At 46.6% G+C, this 17,889-nt stretch overlaps 1 protein-coding gene across 1 annotated transcript; it reads left to right on the forward strand.

The window, feature by feature from the left end:
- Positions 1–577: 577 nt before the first annotated feature.
- Positions 578–16,106, forward strand: Cd300e (CD300e molecule). Its single transcript, XM_048452073.3, has 4 exons — positions 578–756; positions 10,076–10,423; positions 11,211–11,319; positions 13,155–16,106. The coding sequence occupies exons 1-4, from the start codon at positions 717–719 to the stop codon at positions 13,279–13,281; spliced, it is 624 nt and encodes a 207-aa protein (XP_048308030.1). The 5' UTR covers positions 578–716; the 3' UTR covers positions 13,282–16,106.
- Positions 16,107–17,889: the final 1,783 nt, after the last annotated feature.

Raw genomic sequence — 17,889 nt, forward strand, 5'->3', positions numbered from 1 at the left:
TCCTCTGGTCTCCACACACGTGCTGTGGTATGTGTGCACACAGTAGAACACATGCACTGTGGCATGTGTGCACACAGTAGAGCACACGCGCCGTGGCATGTGTGCACACAGTAGATAAATAAATGATGCTATAAAATGATGGAAGCAGGATTTGAGTTGGCATGACTCTGGAATCTGGACCTTGAGTGGTGGCGACCTTGGTTCTAATTAGCTGAACACTTGATGATAACCTAAGTGGTGCTGCCCCGCAGGAAGTCAGAGGGTTGGGTCTGGAGGGATACTGGGATGCTGGGCTGTTGAGAGCAACACAAAGCGTTCATCTCTGCTCTTTGAGTGGGGGCACTCATGACCCCAAAGCTGATCACCGTAGCAAAGGAAAGCGATGGAGATCGAGGAAGTGCACTAACCAAGAAGTGGAGTGGGAGAAGCAGGGATTTCCTGGGCTGGAGTTTTCACACTCAGCATCTGGCTTTCCTGAAGGTCCAGCTGTGTGGGCTCCCGCGGAGGAGCTGTTCATTCCCTGGAGCGGCTCTTGCTCATCTTCCTCTTTTGTTAAATTGGGAAGTAGTTCAGAGCGAGAAGGAAGTAGATAAGATATAAACCCAGAGAAATCTCGAACAAGGAGATCTCGAACAAGCCAGAGCTCTGTCACAAACACACCTCGATTCCCGCGGCCACCTGTATTTTCCTCAGCCAGCACCAAGTGAGGCAGGAGCATGTGGCTGGGCCCAGGTCTGCTCCTTCTCTGCCTGCGAGGTGAGTGGGTCTATGCTTCTGTGAACCTAGTTTTGCAGAGGGTGGGAGAATGAGATTCCTGGGTTCAAGCCAGAATCGAGGTGTCAGCAGAAGAAGGGCAGCGGACACATCCATTCGCCCAACTTCTCTATCTCCAACATTCTTCCGTGGACTCTACAAACCTTTATTAACTTCATGCCTGGATTTAACTATAAACTGTAACTATAAGCAAATTCCTCAGTCAAGGGAGTCCTATTTGAATGAGGCAGCCAAGTAATTTTACTATGGTGTGGGACTTTCTACAATAAGAACATTCATGGAGAAATAGACCACACCAGGGACCCCTAGTTTTGCTCTCAGAGGAATGGAGGCTTCTTAGAAGTCAGTCTTGATGGATGAACAGGTGTTGAACAGAGAAGCCATAAGTTATATTAAGTGTAGATGGAGATCCTAAAGACTGAGAAGTGCAGAAGTGGCAAAGGCTTCATCTTACTGATGCTTGGTTTAAAGAGGTTAGAAAGGTGTGTAAGAAATAATGCAACAGCAGGTGTGATAGCGTGCACCTGTAACACAGCACACAGGAGGCTGAGGCAGGAGCCTGGCAGCTTGTAGGCCCGCCTTGACTATATCGTGTGATCTTGTCTTTAAGAAAAAAATCTTTAAAAGGGCCAAGCATGGTGGTACATGCCTTTAATTCCAGTACTTGGGAGGTAAGGGCAGGGTGGATCTCTGTGAGCAAAAAAAGACCAGTCTTGTCTACATGGTGAGACCTCTTTCTTTAAAAAAAAAACAAACAGAAACAGAAAAGGAGGAAAACACATTTTCCTGTGGGAAATAGTTGAGGATGAAGATTAGAGAATATTTCTCATCCTTGCAGATGAGTTTTTATGGTTGTTGTTGTTTTTTTTTTAAATGGACTCAACAGAACATAGAATTTAAAGACCAGGATTTACTTATTTTTTAAATTTAATTTTTTACTGTTTTTATTGAGCTATACATTTTTCTTCACACCCCTCTCTTTCTCTCCTCCTCTATCCTTCTGTGACTCCCATGCTCCCAATTTACTCAGGAGATCTTGTCTTTTTCACCTTCCTATGTAGATACATGCATGTCTCTCTTTGTGTCCTCTTTGTTGTCTAGTTTCTCTGGGTTGTGGTTTGTAGATTGACTTTTCTTTACTTTACGTCTAAAAGCCACTTATGAGTGGATACATATTATATTTGTCTTTCTGGGTCTGGGTTACCTCACTCAATACGTTTTTTTCTAGATTCACCCATTTGTCTGCAAATTTTAAGATGTCATTACTTTTTACCACCGTGTATTACTCCATCATGTAAATGTACCACTTTATCCATGCTTCTGTTGAGGGGCATCTAGGTTGCTTCAAGGTTCTGGCTATTACTAATAATGCTTCTATGAACATAGCTGAGCACATGTCCTTGTGGTATGATTCAGTGTCTTTTGGGTATATGCCCAACAGCAGCATTGCTGGGTCTTGAGGTAGATTGTTTCCTAATTTTCTGAGAAATCACCATACTGATTTCCAAAGCAGCTGTACAAGTTTGCACCCCCACCAACAATGGAGGAAGGCTAGGATTTAAAGGGAGGAGACCATTCTGATCACACATAGTTTGCTTTTCTTTCCTTTTTTTTAAAAAAAGAAAAACAAACTATCTTTTTTCATTTTACATACCAATCCAAGTTCCTCCCCTCCTCCCATCCCCTTCACCTTCCCCCACTCCACCCCCCATCCACTTCCCAGAAAGGGTAAGGCACATTTCTTTGGGGAAGGTCCAAGGTCCTCCCCACTATATCCAGGCTGAGCAAAGTATCCATCCAAAGAGAATAGGATCCCCAAAAGCCGGTAGAAGCAGTACGGATAATTCCTGGTGCCACTGCCAGTGTCCCCTCAGTCTGCCCCAGCCGTACAACTGTCACCCACATTCAGGTGGTCTAGTTTGGTCCTGTGCTGGTTGGTTCCTTCCCAGTCCAGCTTCACATCATGGTCTTGACCTCTTTGCTTACATTCTTTCCTTTCTTAATGACATGTGTTCATTCACATGTATGCGGTTATGGGTGGGAAAGCGGGGTCAGAGGCTGGTTTTGTAGAGCCAGTCCTCTTCTTCCACCGTTATGGGGTTTCTAGGGACCTAACTATGACAGCCAGGTTTGCACAGCAAACCACTGAGACATCTTCATGGCCCCTAAACAAAGCCTTCTTGTGAGTAAAGTGAGAGGAGACTAGATGATCTCCATGATCCCTCACCACCATTGTGATCTAGATCTTTCACCAGGAGTTGTATCACACACCTGTCAGCCATTGGGAGACAGAGGCAGGAGGATCAGAAGCTTAAGGACATCCTTAGCTACGTAGCTAGTTCATAGGCCAGCTTTGGCTCCATGAAAATGCCTGGCTTAAAACAATAAAACAACAAACAACAAAACAAAATCTAGATCTTTAGGCTATGTCAGACTATTAGATTCGTAGTGTCACACTTATGAGACACTTGAACTGCCCTGACTGAAGGTGATGATGGTGATGATGGTGGTGACAGTGATGGTGATGATGGTGGTGATAATGATAGTGGTGAGGATGGTGAAGATGATGGTGATGATGATGGTGGTGATGGTGGTGATGGTGATAATGATAGTGGTGAGGATGGTGAAGATGATGGTGGTGATGGTGATGGTGATGGTGGTGATGGTGATGGTGATGATGATGATGATGGTGATGATGATGGTGGTGATGGTGATGGTGATGATGATGGTGATGATGATGGTGATGGTGAAGATGAAGGTGGTGATGATGATGATACACTCTTCATACAGTTTGGAGAGTTGGTGGAAATATTGTAATTACTGGAGTAGATTTCGGAAACTTTGATGGTTGGAGCTGCCTTGTCCCAGAACACGGGAGACAACTACGGGCTTTTCCCTTCTCTACAGTAAAGGGCAGCTTAAAGTCAGGTATGATGAGAATATCGACACCACAGTAACCAGCAAACACCACGAAGCAGGACCACTCCTGCTTCTTTGAGTAAGCTTGTTTACACCTGACAGAATTACCCAAGTGCTGTAGCTCAGTGTAGTTAAACGGAAGATGAGACCCTCTTTTGCCCGCCCTTCAGGAGCTGGCTGGCATCCCCATCCAGCCCATTCACCTTTTCACCAGGGGTGCATCTGCGCCTAGGCGGGCAAGCGCTTACACCCAGATTTAAAATTGAACTAATTGTACTGACATAAAATGCACTCTCCTGCATCTCAGCTGTGGCATATTGCCCTCCTCTTCCACAGAATTCCTCTCCACCCACTGCACCCACCCCAGGTTGTAAACATGGTCTGGGGAAAGTCAGTCATTTGGTATGCCCAGAGGAGACCCACAAGGCTTTATATCGTAAGCCTGAGAATGGGGAACGAGAAAAGGATAGAAAGAAAGATGGTCGGGACAATTCCAGAGTAGGTATGGGAAAGGCCAAGAGAAAGGAAGTGGTTTCTGATATAAAACCAACAGAAATAGTCAGGCGGGGTGGTGCACACCCGGTAGTCCTAGCGCTCAAAGGCCTGAGGCAAGAGGACTGTGAAGTTGAGGCTAGCTTTGGCTTACCAAGGAGACCTTGTCTAAAGGAAAAGGAGGAGGAGGAGGAAAGAAAAGAAAGATAAAGAAAAACAAACCCAAACAACAACAGCAACAACAACAAAACCAAAATAAAAGGCCTACAGCCAGTGCCAGCGAGCCGGCTCACGGTGCGAGCGCTGGCCAGACAAGCCTTGAGTCTGACCCTTGAAGTCCACAAAATGGAAGGAGAGAGCTGACCCCCACAGTCGTCCTCTGACCTCTAATAACACCATGCCCCCACCAACAAAGAAGCAAAAATTCAATGAGGAACTAGAACTTCTTTTTTAAAAAACATATTTATTTATTTTACATCTGGACCACAGTTTCCTCTCCCTTCTCTCCTCCCAGCCCCTCCCCCACCTCCCCTCTGAGCTCCTAATTCACTGCTTCTCCTTTACAATTCAGAAAAGGGCAGGCCTCCCATGGACATCAGCAAAACATGGCCTATGAAGTTGCAGTAAGATTAAGCACCTCCCTTTGTATGGAGGCTGGGCAAGGGGACCCAGTATGAGGAGTAGGGTCTCACAAGCCAGCAAAAGAGTCAGAGACAGTCCCTGTTCCCACTGATGGAGTTTCACAAGAAGACCAATCTACACAACTGTCACATGTATGCAGAGGGCCTAAGTCAGTCCCATGCAGGCTCCCTGGTTGTTGGTTCAGTCTCTGTGAGCCCCCATGAGCCTATGTTAGTTGGTACTGAGGGTTTTCTTGTGATGTCCTTGACCCCTTTGGCTCCTACAATCCTTCTTCCCTCTCTTCAGCAAGATTCCCTGAACTTGGCCTAATGTTTGATTGAGGGTCTGTGCATCTATTTCCAGCAGTTGCTGGATGAAGGCCCTCTGAAGACAACTGGGCTAGGAACTAATCTATGAGCATAGCAGAATGTCATTAGGCGTCATTGACATTTTTTCTCTAGTTCTATCCTAGGCCTCTGGGCCATACAGCTCTGGGTCCCGGTATTCCAGGCAGAAACTAGAACTTCTATTCATTGTATTCTGTGTGGTCCACACTTCCAGGTTTGCAGTGTCATTAGAATTTTATTTGATTGACAAGATGATTGCACACACTTATGGGGTACAATATGCTATTTTGATGTATGTACACATTTTGCAATGCTCAGATCAGTCCTGATATTTATCAAAACACGAATGAACCTGAGGACATCATATTAAATAAAATAACGCCCTGCGTGTGATGCCTCATGCCTCGATCCCAGCACTCATGAGGCAGAGGCAAGATCTCCAGGGCAGCGCTGATTTGGCTACAATAGAGAAACCCTGTCTCAAAAACAAAAACGCAAAAGGCATTTCTGTCCTGGCCCTGTTGCTATGTAGTAGAGAGGTAGGTTCCCTCCTGCAAATTCTGGAAGGTTCTTAGGTTTGATTGGATCAGTGGTTACCAGAGTCCTGGCCTCTGGCTTGAGGTGCCCCACTGGCTGTGTGGAGGCGCTGAGAACACCACCATGGCCCACTGCCTGGTGGTGAGGAGCCTGGAGAAGGAAGGTAATCCCCATCCGGAGGCGTGAATATTGTACAAATGCTCAGATTGGAATCTGGGTAAAATTCTATTTTACCCAACAGTCTGGCTCCCCAGACTCGTGCAGTCAGAGTCGCCATGCCCTCAGCTGACTCAGGCTCTCACACCACACTGAAGATACTGTTCAGTTCCGTCATCCGCTGTCTTCTGGTCGAGACGACACCAAGTCTCACTGAGATGCTTGGTTCAGCAAATGTGGTTTTGAACCAGCATGAGACCTTTCGAAGATGGTTCACATAGAGCCTTCTCTTTCAGAAGGCATAATTTTTGTTTTTAGGGTTTTGTTTGTTTGTTTGTTTGAGGCAGAGTTTCTCTGTGCAACAGCCTTCGCTGTCCTGGAACTCACTCTATAGACCAGGCTGGCCTCAAATTCACAGAGTTCCACCTGCCCCTGCCTCCTGAGTGCTGAGATTAAGAGCGTGCATCACCATGCCCCTGATAATTTTAATATTTAATGAAATAGTAATCATTTTTAGTGGAAAAACTAACAAAAGAAGAAATAATTGAAGTGCAGAATGTTGAGAACCATGTGTTCTCAGCAGCCTGTGGAGCCTGCAGTAGATGTTAACGCCATTTTAGCCTTTGAGCCACTTGTGGCCTAGGCAGGGAAGGCAGCAATGTCCCCATCTTACAGACACATAGTTAGAGGCAATTAAAGGAGACCCCACCCACACCATGGGGACTTCCTCCTGAACCTCAGAGTAGGCACTGACTGCACTCAAACACCTGTTTCACAGAGAGAGCCTTTATTAAGCTGGGAAGAAAAGTTAAAGAAACTGCACCTGACTCAGGCGGAAAACAGCAGCAAATGACCTTGCAGGACGGGGAGGTCTGTGTTAGAGTGGACTAGGATGTATGGTAAAGGAGAGAGGTGGCGAGGGAAAGGGGGGAGGGGTGCCCAAAGGCTGCCTCTGGATAGAGAGGAGACAGATACGACACAGGGCTCAACACCTATTTATAAAGGTAAAGGGGGACCCTCGCGTTAGGATGAGTTGTTTAATTTTAATTGGGCGTGTTAATTAGGAGAGCCAAAGGGGGCTTTTGATTACTGGATCTTGGTATTCAGCCTCAGGAGGAGGAAGTGGCCCCGAATAAGGGAATAGGCCTTGACAGCTAGCTTTAGGAATGCAATCTAATGATTTTTAGCAAGACAGAGGGAATGGGGAGAAAAGGGAAGCCTGCCAGAGACACATGTTTGAGGGGCCTAGTGTCCCTTCAGCAATTACAAGAATGGAAAATGAAGCTTAGATCCACCTCCACGGAGCTCTTAGCACTGGCTATGAGAGTGTACCCTACCCCTACAGTCTCAGCTTACCACATCTTTAGGGTGGCCTCTTTCTCCTTCTAGGAATATGTCCGCTATCGGCCTGGGCCATGTGGGTGGTGCGGACGCTGGCGTCTGTGTCCACTCTGGAGTGCGCAGTTTTCCTCCATCCTCAAATCGTTACAAGCTGCCTGCAAAGTGCGGCTCCTCGGGACTGAGTAGACTACTCCGTGATTAAGAGCACTCCTTGCTCTCACAGAGGACCCAGACTGGTTCTTAGAACCCACATGGAGGCTCACAGCCATCGGTAACTGTAGCTCCAGGGCTTCTCTTCTGACCTCTGTGGGTGTGCACACTACATACATAAAATACATCATAATTCTTTTTTTCAAAACAGGGTTTCTCTACAACTTTAGAGCCTGTCCTGGAACTAGCTCTTATAGACCAGACTGGTCTTGAACTCACAGAGATCTGCCTGCCTCTGCCTCCCAAGTGCTGGAATTAAAGGCGTGCGCCACCACTGCCTGGCTATAAATTTTTTTTTTTTTAAAAATAGAGTCTTCTTCCCTCTCTCTCCCCCTCTCCCCTTTCTCCAACCCCCACCCCCATGCTCCCAACTTTTGTCTAGTGATCTTGTCTGCTTCCATTTTCCAGGAGGATAACTATATGTTTTTCTTTGAATTTACCTTATTACTTAGCTTCTCTAGGATCACAAACTATAGGCTCAATGTCCTTTTTTTTGTGACTAGAATTCACTAATGAGTGAGTGTATACCATATTTATATTTTTGTGTCTGGGTTATCTCACTCAGGATAGTGTTTTCTATTTCCATCCATTTGTATGCAAAATTCAAGATATCATTGTTTTTTACTGCTGAGTAGTGCTCTCATGTGTAGATGTGCCACACTTTCTTTATCCATTCTTCCAGTGAGGGGCATCTAGTTTTTTTTTTCCAGGTTCTGGCTATTACAAATAATGCTGCTATGAACATAGTTGAACAAATGCTTTTGTAGTATGATTGGGTATCTCTTGGATATATTCCCAAGAGTGGAATTGCTGGATCCTGAGGTAGGCTGATTTCCAATTTCCTAAGAAACCGCCACACTGATTTCCAAAGTGGTTGCACAAGTTTGCATTCCCACCAGCAATGGATGAGTGTTCCCCTCACTCCACATCCTCCCCAGCATAGGCTATCTTTGGTGTTTTTGATTTTAGCCATTCTGACAGGTGTAAGATGGTATCTTAAAGTTGTTCTGATTTGCATTTCCCTGATAGCTAAGGAAGTTGAACATGTCCTTAAGTATCTTTTGGTCATTTGAAATTCTTCTGTTGAGAATTATCTGTTCAGTTCAGTACCCCATTTTTTAATTGGGCTATTTAGAATTTTAATGTCTAGTTTCTTGAGTTTTTTATATATTTTGGAGATTGGGGAGAGCTTGGGGGAGTGGGATGGTTGAGATGGAGGAAGAAAAGATATGGGAGCAGAGAAGGAGATATCTTAATTGAGGGAGCCATTTTCGGGTTGGCAAGAGGCTTGGCTCTGGAGGGGTTCCCAGGAGTCCACGGCTAGGACCCTGGGCAGTGGAGGAGAGGTTGCCTGAAATGGCCTTGTCCCATAGTCAGACTGATGACTATCTTGAATATCACCATAGAACCTTTGTCTGGCGACAGATAGAGACAGAGACCCACACTGGAGCATTGGACTGAGCTCCCAAGGTCCAGTTTAAAGAGCAGAAGGAGGGAGAATATGAGCAAGGAAGTCAGGACCACGAGGGGTTGGTCCACCCACTGAGACAGTGTGCCTGAGCTAATGGGAGCTCACCAAATTCAGCTGGACTGGGACTGAACGAGCATGGGATCAAACTCGACCCTCTGAATGTGGCTGACAATTGGGGCAGGCTGAGATTCCAATGATAATGGCACTGGGATTTGTTTCGTGTACTGGCTTTTCAGGATCCTAGTCTATTTGGATGCACAGTTTCCTAAGCCTAGATATAGTGGGGAGGGCCTTGGCCCTCTCTTAGGACTGGAGGGGGAGGGAGGGAATATGTGTGGGAGAGCAGGAGGGAAGTAGTAGGAGGGGAGGAAGTGGAAATTTTGATTGGTATTATTTATAAAGTAATAAAATCAGTTAAAAAAGAAGTATAACTAAGAAACATAAAAAATAGAGTCTTGCTAGGCAGTGATGGCACACACCTTTAATCCCAGTACTTGTGAGGCAGAGACAGGAGGATTTCTGTGAGTTTAAGACCAGACAGGTCTACAGAGAGAGTTTCAGGACAACAAGGACTACACAGAGAAACCCTGTCTCGAAAAAAACCAATATACACATGCATATATATAGTCTCTCATGGCAAGACACAGTCTGGAAAAGTATTTTACACAATACGAAGTAACTTATGGCAGGGCACACAGCCTGGTTGCAATAGTGGAGTAAATCAGGTTTTTCTGTTTGTTTGTTTTGAGATGCTCTGCTATGGAGTTCAGGCTGGCTTGAAATTACTATGTAGGTGAGGCTGTCCTCAAACTCAAAATCCCCTTGTCTTAGCCTCCTGGATATGAGGAAGCCTCCTCCACATGCAATTTAGAAGTAGAATTTTTGAAGACCAAATTGGACTTGCAGAAGATTCCAGAATGCGGAAACTTGAGGCCAGAGGAAGTGACTTGCATGCGATCAAACTTTATGCCAGCCTTGACCTCACTTAACCGTCCCTAAAGGCGGGGTCCCTGTGTGGTCACTTGGTGCCAAGTCTCCACTGGGGACAGGTTTCTTCTTGTCTCTGCCACAGACTCTAGTCCATTTGGCTTGGGTCCCACGTGCAAATGTCCCTCCGAGTCCTCTTCCCGGATCTCCCCTTGCCTCAGAAAAAGTTCCTTCCGGGCCCATCGGGAAGGAGGCCTCAAGTCGGGCTTATGTTTTCTAGGCTGCTTCTCTCTGACCGGCCCTGACTCTGTGTCTGGCTACGTGGGAGGCTCTCTCCAGGTGCAGTGTCAATACGGAGAGTCGTACAAGGACCACGTGAAATACTGGTGTCGAGGACCGCACGACACAGAATGCGAAACTCTTGTGGAAATCAAAGGAAACGGGGAGGAAAAAAGGAATGGCCGAGTGTCCATCAGAGACCATGCTGAGAACTTCACCGTGACAGTGACCATGGAGGACCTCAGCCTGGATGATGCTGGATCTTACTGGTGCAAGATTCAGACTTTCTTTATCTGGGATTCCTGGTCACGTGACCTAGCAGTCCTTGTAAAGGTACATGTTTTACCAGGTAAGACTATGCGGCTCTATAGCTTTTAGGAAGTGTTTGGGCTTGGGACATGGGTGGGTATCGTCTTGAAGTGTGCCTCTGAGTGTTGTCCTGTCTCAGTGGGGTTGGGGAGAGATGGCTGACCTATCCACCATAGGAGGGGCTTTGAGGGATAGGTCACACAAATGACCCGACACCTAATGTCTCTAGCAGGAGCCAAGGGATGATCTAACTCCTCCTTAGTGGTAAAATTTATTCATTTATTATTATTATTTTGTTGTTGTTGTTGTTGTTGTTGTTTTTTCATGACAGGATTTCTCTGTGAAACAGTCCTGGCTGTCCTGGAACTTGCTTTGTAGACCAGGCTGCCCTTGAACTCACTGAGATCCTCCTGCTTCTGCCCCCCAAGTACTGGGCTTAAAGACGTACGCCACTAATGCCTTGTGAGTTAAAGTGACCTTTAATTGTTCTGGTATGAAGGATGCTTAAGAACCCTTCAAGGTCTCTGGGAGGATCTTTGGGCCATAAGCTGAGCTGTTTTCTTCCACACTCCCTCTCATGGGCATCTCGCCAAGCAGGGGGGACCCCTGGCAAACCCTTCCGCCCTCCCTCAGGCGGAGCGAGAGGGGGATGGGAAGAAAATCTGAGATGAGACATTGGCCAGCGTTTTGGCAGGAAGGCTCTTTCAGCCCTGAGAGACAAACCCACGATGTGACTGAGGTTTGCCTTGGACAGATCCACACAGATACTGATTTAGCACAGGCTTGGGACCACGCGGTGAACTGGTGTCCATCTTTTTCTCCAACAGCCCCAACTACCGTGGAGACCACACTCCCAGCTACAACTCCCATCCTCCCACTAGCGAACGCTGGACACCTGAGGGTTAGCATCATTGAGGTGTTCCTCCTCCAAGTATGGTAAGGATCCAAGGCCTAGAAAGAGTCAGGTGCTTAGGATTCTGGGGGCTGGCAGTGTCACCCACGTTGAGGGGACCTTACTATTGAGTGGTAATCAATTCCCTCTGATATCAGTTTTCAAATTCTCCAAGCCTACATGTGGATGCCAAGTATGGCGGAGGGGCTGGAGGGACACAGGCTCAGAACGGAGTCTGTGTTTCGTAGTCACAGATCCTTCCCATTCCCACCTCTGTTTTCTATCCCTCCCCACTGGACTCTAGACTTGGAGTCCAAGCTCTGTGCCTCTTTCAAAAGTCATAGTTGAAGGCCAGGGAGGTGACTCAGTGTAGCCACTGAGTGCCTGCCACCAGGTCTAACAACCTTTGTTCAATCTCTGAGCCCCACAATAAACAGATGCAAAGGTCTTTGTTCAGCTGGGGTTCTTGCTCCTAGGAGCTGCTCATGAGGAGCAAGCTCAGCTCCAGGCTGAAGTTTGTGCTCGTTCTTCATTCTCTGGCACATGAACTCAGAAAGAGCTCTGATGCCTGTGCTAGCTAATCTCATGTCAGCTTGACACACAAACTAGAGCCACCTGAAAGGAGGGAACCTCGACTGAGAAATGCCTCCATAAGATCCGACTCTAGGACATTTCTTAATTAGTCACTGACGGGGAAGGGACCAGACCATTGTGGGTGATGCCACCCTTGGACTAATGGTCTTGCCTTCTGTAAGAAAGCCAGATGAGCAGACCATGGGGAGCAAGCCAGTAAGCAGCACTCCTCCACGGTTGTTGTAGGGGGGTGGCTGCGTGTTCATCCCAGCCACCCGGAACCAAAATAATCACACAGAAACTGTATTCATTAAACCACTGCTTGTCCCATTAGCTCTAACTTCTTATTGGCTAACTCTTACATTAATTTAACCCATTTCTATTCATCTCTGTATTGCCACGTGGCAGTGGTTTACCGGATAAAATTCCCAGCGTCTGTCTCAGTCGGACCCATGGCATTTCTCTCTGACTCAGCCTCCTTTCTCCCAACATTCAGTTCCATCCCACTGCCTCCATAAGTTCTTCCCCATTAACAGGCTCAAAGCAGTTTTTTTTATTAACCAATGAAAGCAGCACAAAGACAGAAGGACTTCCTATACCACATGGTCTCTGCATCAGCTCCTGTCTGCAGGTTCCTGCCCTACTTGAGGTCTTGCCCTGACTTCCTGTAGTGATAAATAGCAATGCTGAAGTGTAAGCAGAATAAACCCTTTCCTCCCCAGCTTGCTTTTTGGTCATGGTGTTTCATTGCAGTAATAGAAAGCCTGACCCAGACAGTGCCTCTAGGCCTCGAATGGGGAGGGAAATTCAGGAGAACTAGTTTCAAGAAGTCAACTGAAGGCTGGGGACATGGTTTAGTTGCTAGAGTGCTTGCCTAACATGCACAAAGCCCAGAGTTCGATCCCCAGATTGGGTACTGTAGTATACACCTGCAATGTGCACCAGAGAATAAACCACAAAAGACACAGAGGTTCAAAGTTGTGACCGCATCAGGAAGCCAGCCTGAGCTATGCGAACTCTGCCCTACCACCAATAAACTCAATTAATAAGTGGGAGACAGTAGGTATCTCCGGGTCATGTGTCTAGAAAACTGTGTCTACCTAGAACCCTTTCCTGTCTTCACCATTCACCTCTCCTCAACAAGAGATGGGGTGGTGGGACCACAAGAGCAGACTTCTTTAAGTCATTTCCTAGCCTGATTCTGGATCATTTGGGATTCTGAGGCAAGCATTAGGGTATGTGGGAGGAGTCGGATGGGTCCTGGAACCTCCCCTTGAACTCATTGTCCATCCTCATGTGCCCACAGGTCCCTGCTCAGCAGCATCCACTTCCAGGTCCTGGTCTTTCTGAAGCTACCACTGTTTCTGAGCATGCTCTGTGCTGTCTTCTGGGTGAACAGGCTTCAGAAGATCCCTGGGGGGAATTTAGAATGAGCTACCCAAGAGCTATGGAAACATCCCAGGAATGCCCTGGGAGGGACTCAGCCCTGATTCTGCGTGGAGGCAGCAGTGTTTGCATTCTGGACTTCACTATTCCCTCATCTCAAGGGAGGATCTTGACTATCTATGAGTCTTAGATATCTGACTCCTGTAGAGTCCTCAGCATTAAAGAGGGAACAAGGCTGGCAGTAATGGCACACACTTTTAATCCCAGTGCTGGAGAGGCGGAGGCAGGTGAGGCTCTGTGGATTCGAGGCCAGCTTGGTCTACATAGTGAGTTCCGGGACAGCCAGGGCTACATAATGAGACAGTCTCAAACATCCCCCACCAATCCCAAAATGGGAACAAGACTTCTCTGGGCCCTATGTTGGAGGCCCCCCCTTTCCCCCCTTTGCTAGATTTCTTGGATTGTGCTCTCACGTCAGCTTATCCAAAGGATAAGAATTCTCTAGAAGGTTCTTGAATACAAGCCTAGCCTCTTGATCACTGTGACATAAAAACATCTCAGGTCATTGTCTCCAATGGCAACAGCCACCTCCTTCCTGCAGTGAAGAGGTTCCCTGAGGAACATGTTTCTATTAGACTTGGATCCTGGGTCATGATCTCTCTTCTAGAACAAATCCCAGAGGATTTGGTTTCTATCTGAGCATCTTCACTGCCCACTCTTTCAAACACACAGCATTTTTTTCCTTGTCTGATCCTTTTAGCTCACCATGATCTTGAGGTCTCCTTATGTCCCCATGACCAGAGAGCGTGTGTCCGAGTTCGGCATGTGCTTGGCTGGACTGAAAATAGCTTGAAAGTGAAGCTCAAGTGTTTTTCTTTTCCATATCATCAGTAGGGAAAGAGACAGTGAGTGCCCTGATGCCACTCAATATTTCTGGGGGGTCTTCTGTGCATAGTGTTAACTGAGGGTCCATCTTTGTTCATTTTAGAAATTGGCTGAGTCCACCTTGGGGAGAAAGACAGATATCCAGAGACAGGTGTGGGGCCAGTGGTGAGGAGATATCACATCGTCTGGGCATCCACTGGACTTCCTCAGCTCAGAACGTGGCCGATTTGTTGACTGCTTGCCAGTTTCTTCCTTAATTCTCTTTGCAGGGGACCTCACAGGGTTAGCCACAGCATCAGCATCTCCATCCTTGATGCTCTTTGCAGGGGACCTCACAGGCTTAGCCACAGCATCAGCATCTCCATCCTTGATGCTCTTTGCAGGGGGCCTCACAGGCTTAGCCACAGCATCACCATCTCCATTTACCCCAGACATTCAGGTCAGACCTCTCTCTCCACCCTCAGGCTCAAGCCTGCCTTGAGTTAGTGGTATTCATTTCCAAAGGGAGGACACATGTATAGGAGCATCATAAGTGGATGTAAAGACCCAGGGAGGTAACTCTCACAATGATAGTTCTCCATGGAGCCTCCACACGCTGACAGAGCACACCATATATGTAGTTTCTTAGGGTGAAGCATGTCTGTCAGTCCAGCATGGTGAAGCTTTTCTTCTAGAAGTTCAGATGGAGTGTTTGGATTCAGCATCAACTCTTGCTTGTATTTTTTTCTGAACATTGGTTACACTTGAGCACACCAAGATCCTGGATGTAATAGAAGAGAGATTAGTGTGGGAAAGAGAGGGGAAAGTTTGAATGATGCAGAGGCTAGTGACTGCATTATCAGACAGAGGGTGTCAGCGAAGAGCTTAGAGGTGTGGGCTAGCAGAATATTGAGGGCTGGAGAGAAAGAAACAGGGAGAGAATAGCTGGTGTGCCCAGAGATAGGTGAAATTACCAGGTGAGCATTCAGGACCAAGAACAGAGCTCTGGAAGTGAGGTGAAGCAACTGAAGTAAGCGTTCAGGACCAAGGACAGAGACCACAGAGGCTCTTTGCGCCAACCATGAATGTTTCAGGAGGGAAGGTGATGTAAAAAGGCAGAACTGAGTTAAGATGAAGGGGGACACTGAACTTGACATGCACAGTCAGTGGAACCTCTAGAGACCTAGTGCCTATAGTGCAGAGTCCTATGAACCCTTCGCCAGCTTCCCCTAGTGGTGGCATACTGTGTGTGTGTGTGTGTGTGTGTGTGTGTGTGTGTGTGTGTTTGTGTGGAGAGGGGGGGAAGAGGAAGGAGGAGGAGTAGAGGTAGAAGAAGAAGAAGAAGAAGAAGAAGAAGAAGAAGAAGAAGAAGAAGAAGAAGAAGAAGAAGAAGAAGAAGAAGAAGAAGCAGCAGCAGCAGCAGCAGCAGCAGCAGCAGCAGCAGCAGCAGCAGCAGCAGCTGGTGCTAGTACCATATTGTGAATGGGATTGCAGCCCTTATCAGCTCTCAACAGTTTTCACTTGTGTTCATTTGCATGCACGTTTAATTATGCACTGTTGTCCTACATGTACAGCTATGTAAGCCATCATGGTCAAAACAGAGAATTGCTTCATCATCACAAAGCCTACTTCATGCCACTCTGTCTCACGACTGCCCGCTAGAGACCACTGGTATACTCTCCAACTCTGGTTTTGTCACTTTGAGAATGTTCTGGAAATGGAAGCATTTCAGTGTCATATTTTGAGATCAGCTTTCCCACTCCCTCAGTAATTACGATGCCTTTGGGATCCACACAAGGAGATATACTTAGTCATAATTCATTCCTCTTTATTACTGGGTATTATTCCATTGTGCCGTACAAGCAGATGTACTTAGAAATAATTCATTCCTCTTTGTTACTGGGTATTATTCCACTGTATAATGGAATAGATTCACAACAGCTTAACCACTTGTTCACTGCAGTATTCGGATCATTTCCTTTACAAATAAAACTGTTATCCACATTCACACATGTTTTCTTTTATATGATTATGCTCTTTTACTTCTCCAGTGTATGCTTGTACAGCTGCTAAGATATATAATGAGTCCATGTTTAGTTTTATAATGAATAACCCAACTATTCCAGCATGGCAATGTTATCTTATTTTCCCATCAGTAAGGAAAGAAAGACCCAGTTTCTTTGACTATTAACATTATTTCTTTTAAAGAACTTAGATTTATTTTGTGCCAACAGAGCTTTGCTTGCATATTTGTCTGTGCACCATGTGCATGCATGCCTGGTGTCCCCAGAGGTCAGAAGAGGGCATCAGATTCCTTGGGACTAGCGTTATGGATGGTTGTGAGTCTCCATGTAGGCGCTGGGAGCCAAATATGAGTCTTCTGCAAGAGCAGCAAGTGCTCTTTTGAAATTTTCATTTTTATTCTTCACATACATTACATCCCAACCACAATTTCTCCTGCCTCCTCGCCTCCAACCCCCATCCTCTCTCCCCTAGACCCACTCTTCTGCTTCCCTTAAAAAAGAAAGAGCAGGCCTTCCAGGTATATTAACTGAACAGCATAGCAAATTACAATAAGACTAGGCACAAACTCTTATATTAAGGCTGGATGAGGTGGTACAGTAGGAGGAAAAGGGTCCCAAGCTCAGACAAAAGAGTCAGAGTTGCCTCCCATTTCTACTGTTAGGAGTCCCACAAGAACATCAAGTCATGCAACCATAATGTATGTGAAGAGGACCTGGCTCAGACCATACAGGGTCCTTGATTATCGCTTCAGTCTCTGTGAAGCTCTATGAATTCTGCTTAATTGATTCTATGGCCCATGTTCTCACGGTGACCTCAACCCCTTTGGCTCCTAGAACCCTTCATCTCCCTCTTCTTCAGGGTTCCACTGGCTTAGCCTAGTGTTTGGCTGTGGGCCTCTGCATCTGTGACTGTCAGTTGCTGGACAATGTCTCTCTAACTACAATTGGGCTAGGTGACAGTCTATAGGTATAGTAGACTACCACTAGGAATCATTTCATTGACTTTTTTCTGCCAGTCATTTTTGGTTCTATTCTGGGTCTCTGGGCTGGCCAGCGTCTTTTCCTGGCCACCCATACAATGTCAGGGTTGGGCTCCCTCTCATGTTGTGGACCTCAAGCCAGACCAGTCATTATTGGTTGGCCACTCCCACAGGTTCTGTGCCACCTTTTCCCCAGCACACCTTGCAAGCTGGACATATTGTAGGTTGAAGGTTTCATGGCTGGGTTGATGACCCAGTCCCACTGCTAGGAGCCTTGACTGATTATAGAAGATGGACAGTTCAGGCACCATAACTCCCATTACTAGTAAATTTCACTACGGTCATTCTCATAGATTCTGTGGAGTTTCCACTGCACTAAGTTTCTACATTGCCCCCCAAGTGCTTCCAAATTCCTGTCATTTCTCCCAGTACTCTCTCCTTCTATCCCCATTTCCCCTGCCTAAACCCTTCTGCTGTCCCCGTTCCCACACATCCAAGTCCACCTTCAGCTAGGCAGTGGTGGCTCGTGCCTTTAATCCCAGAACTCAGGAGACAGAGGATCTCTGTGAGTTTGAGGCCAACCTGGTCTACAGAGCGAGTTCCAGGACTATCTCCTTAGCTACTGAGAAACCCTGTCCTGAAAAACAAGTAAAACAAAACAAAACAAACAAAAACACACAGCCACCTGCAAAATCTATTCTGTTTTTCTTCCCAGAGAGGTCCATGTATCACCCACCTTGAACCCTCTTTGTTACTTAGATTCTCTGGGTCTGTGGACTGTAACATG

The sequence above is a fragment of the Myodes glareolus genome, chromosome 9, assembly GCF_982192425.1.
Source record: "Myodes glareolus chromosome 9, mMyoGla1.1, whole genome shotgun sequence".
In the NCBI taxonomy this organism is placed as follows: Eukaryota; Metazoa; Chordata; class Mammalia; order Rodentia; family Cricetidae; genus Myodes; species Myodes glareolus.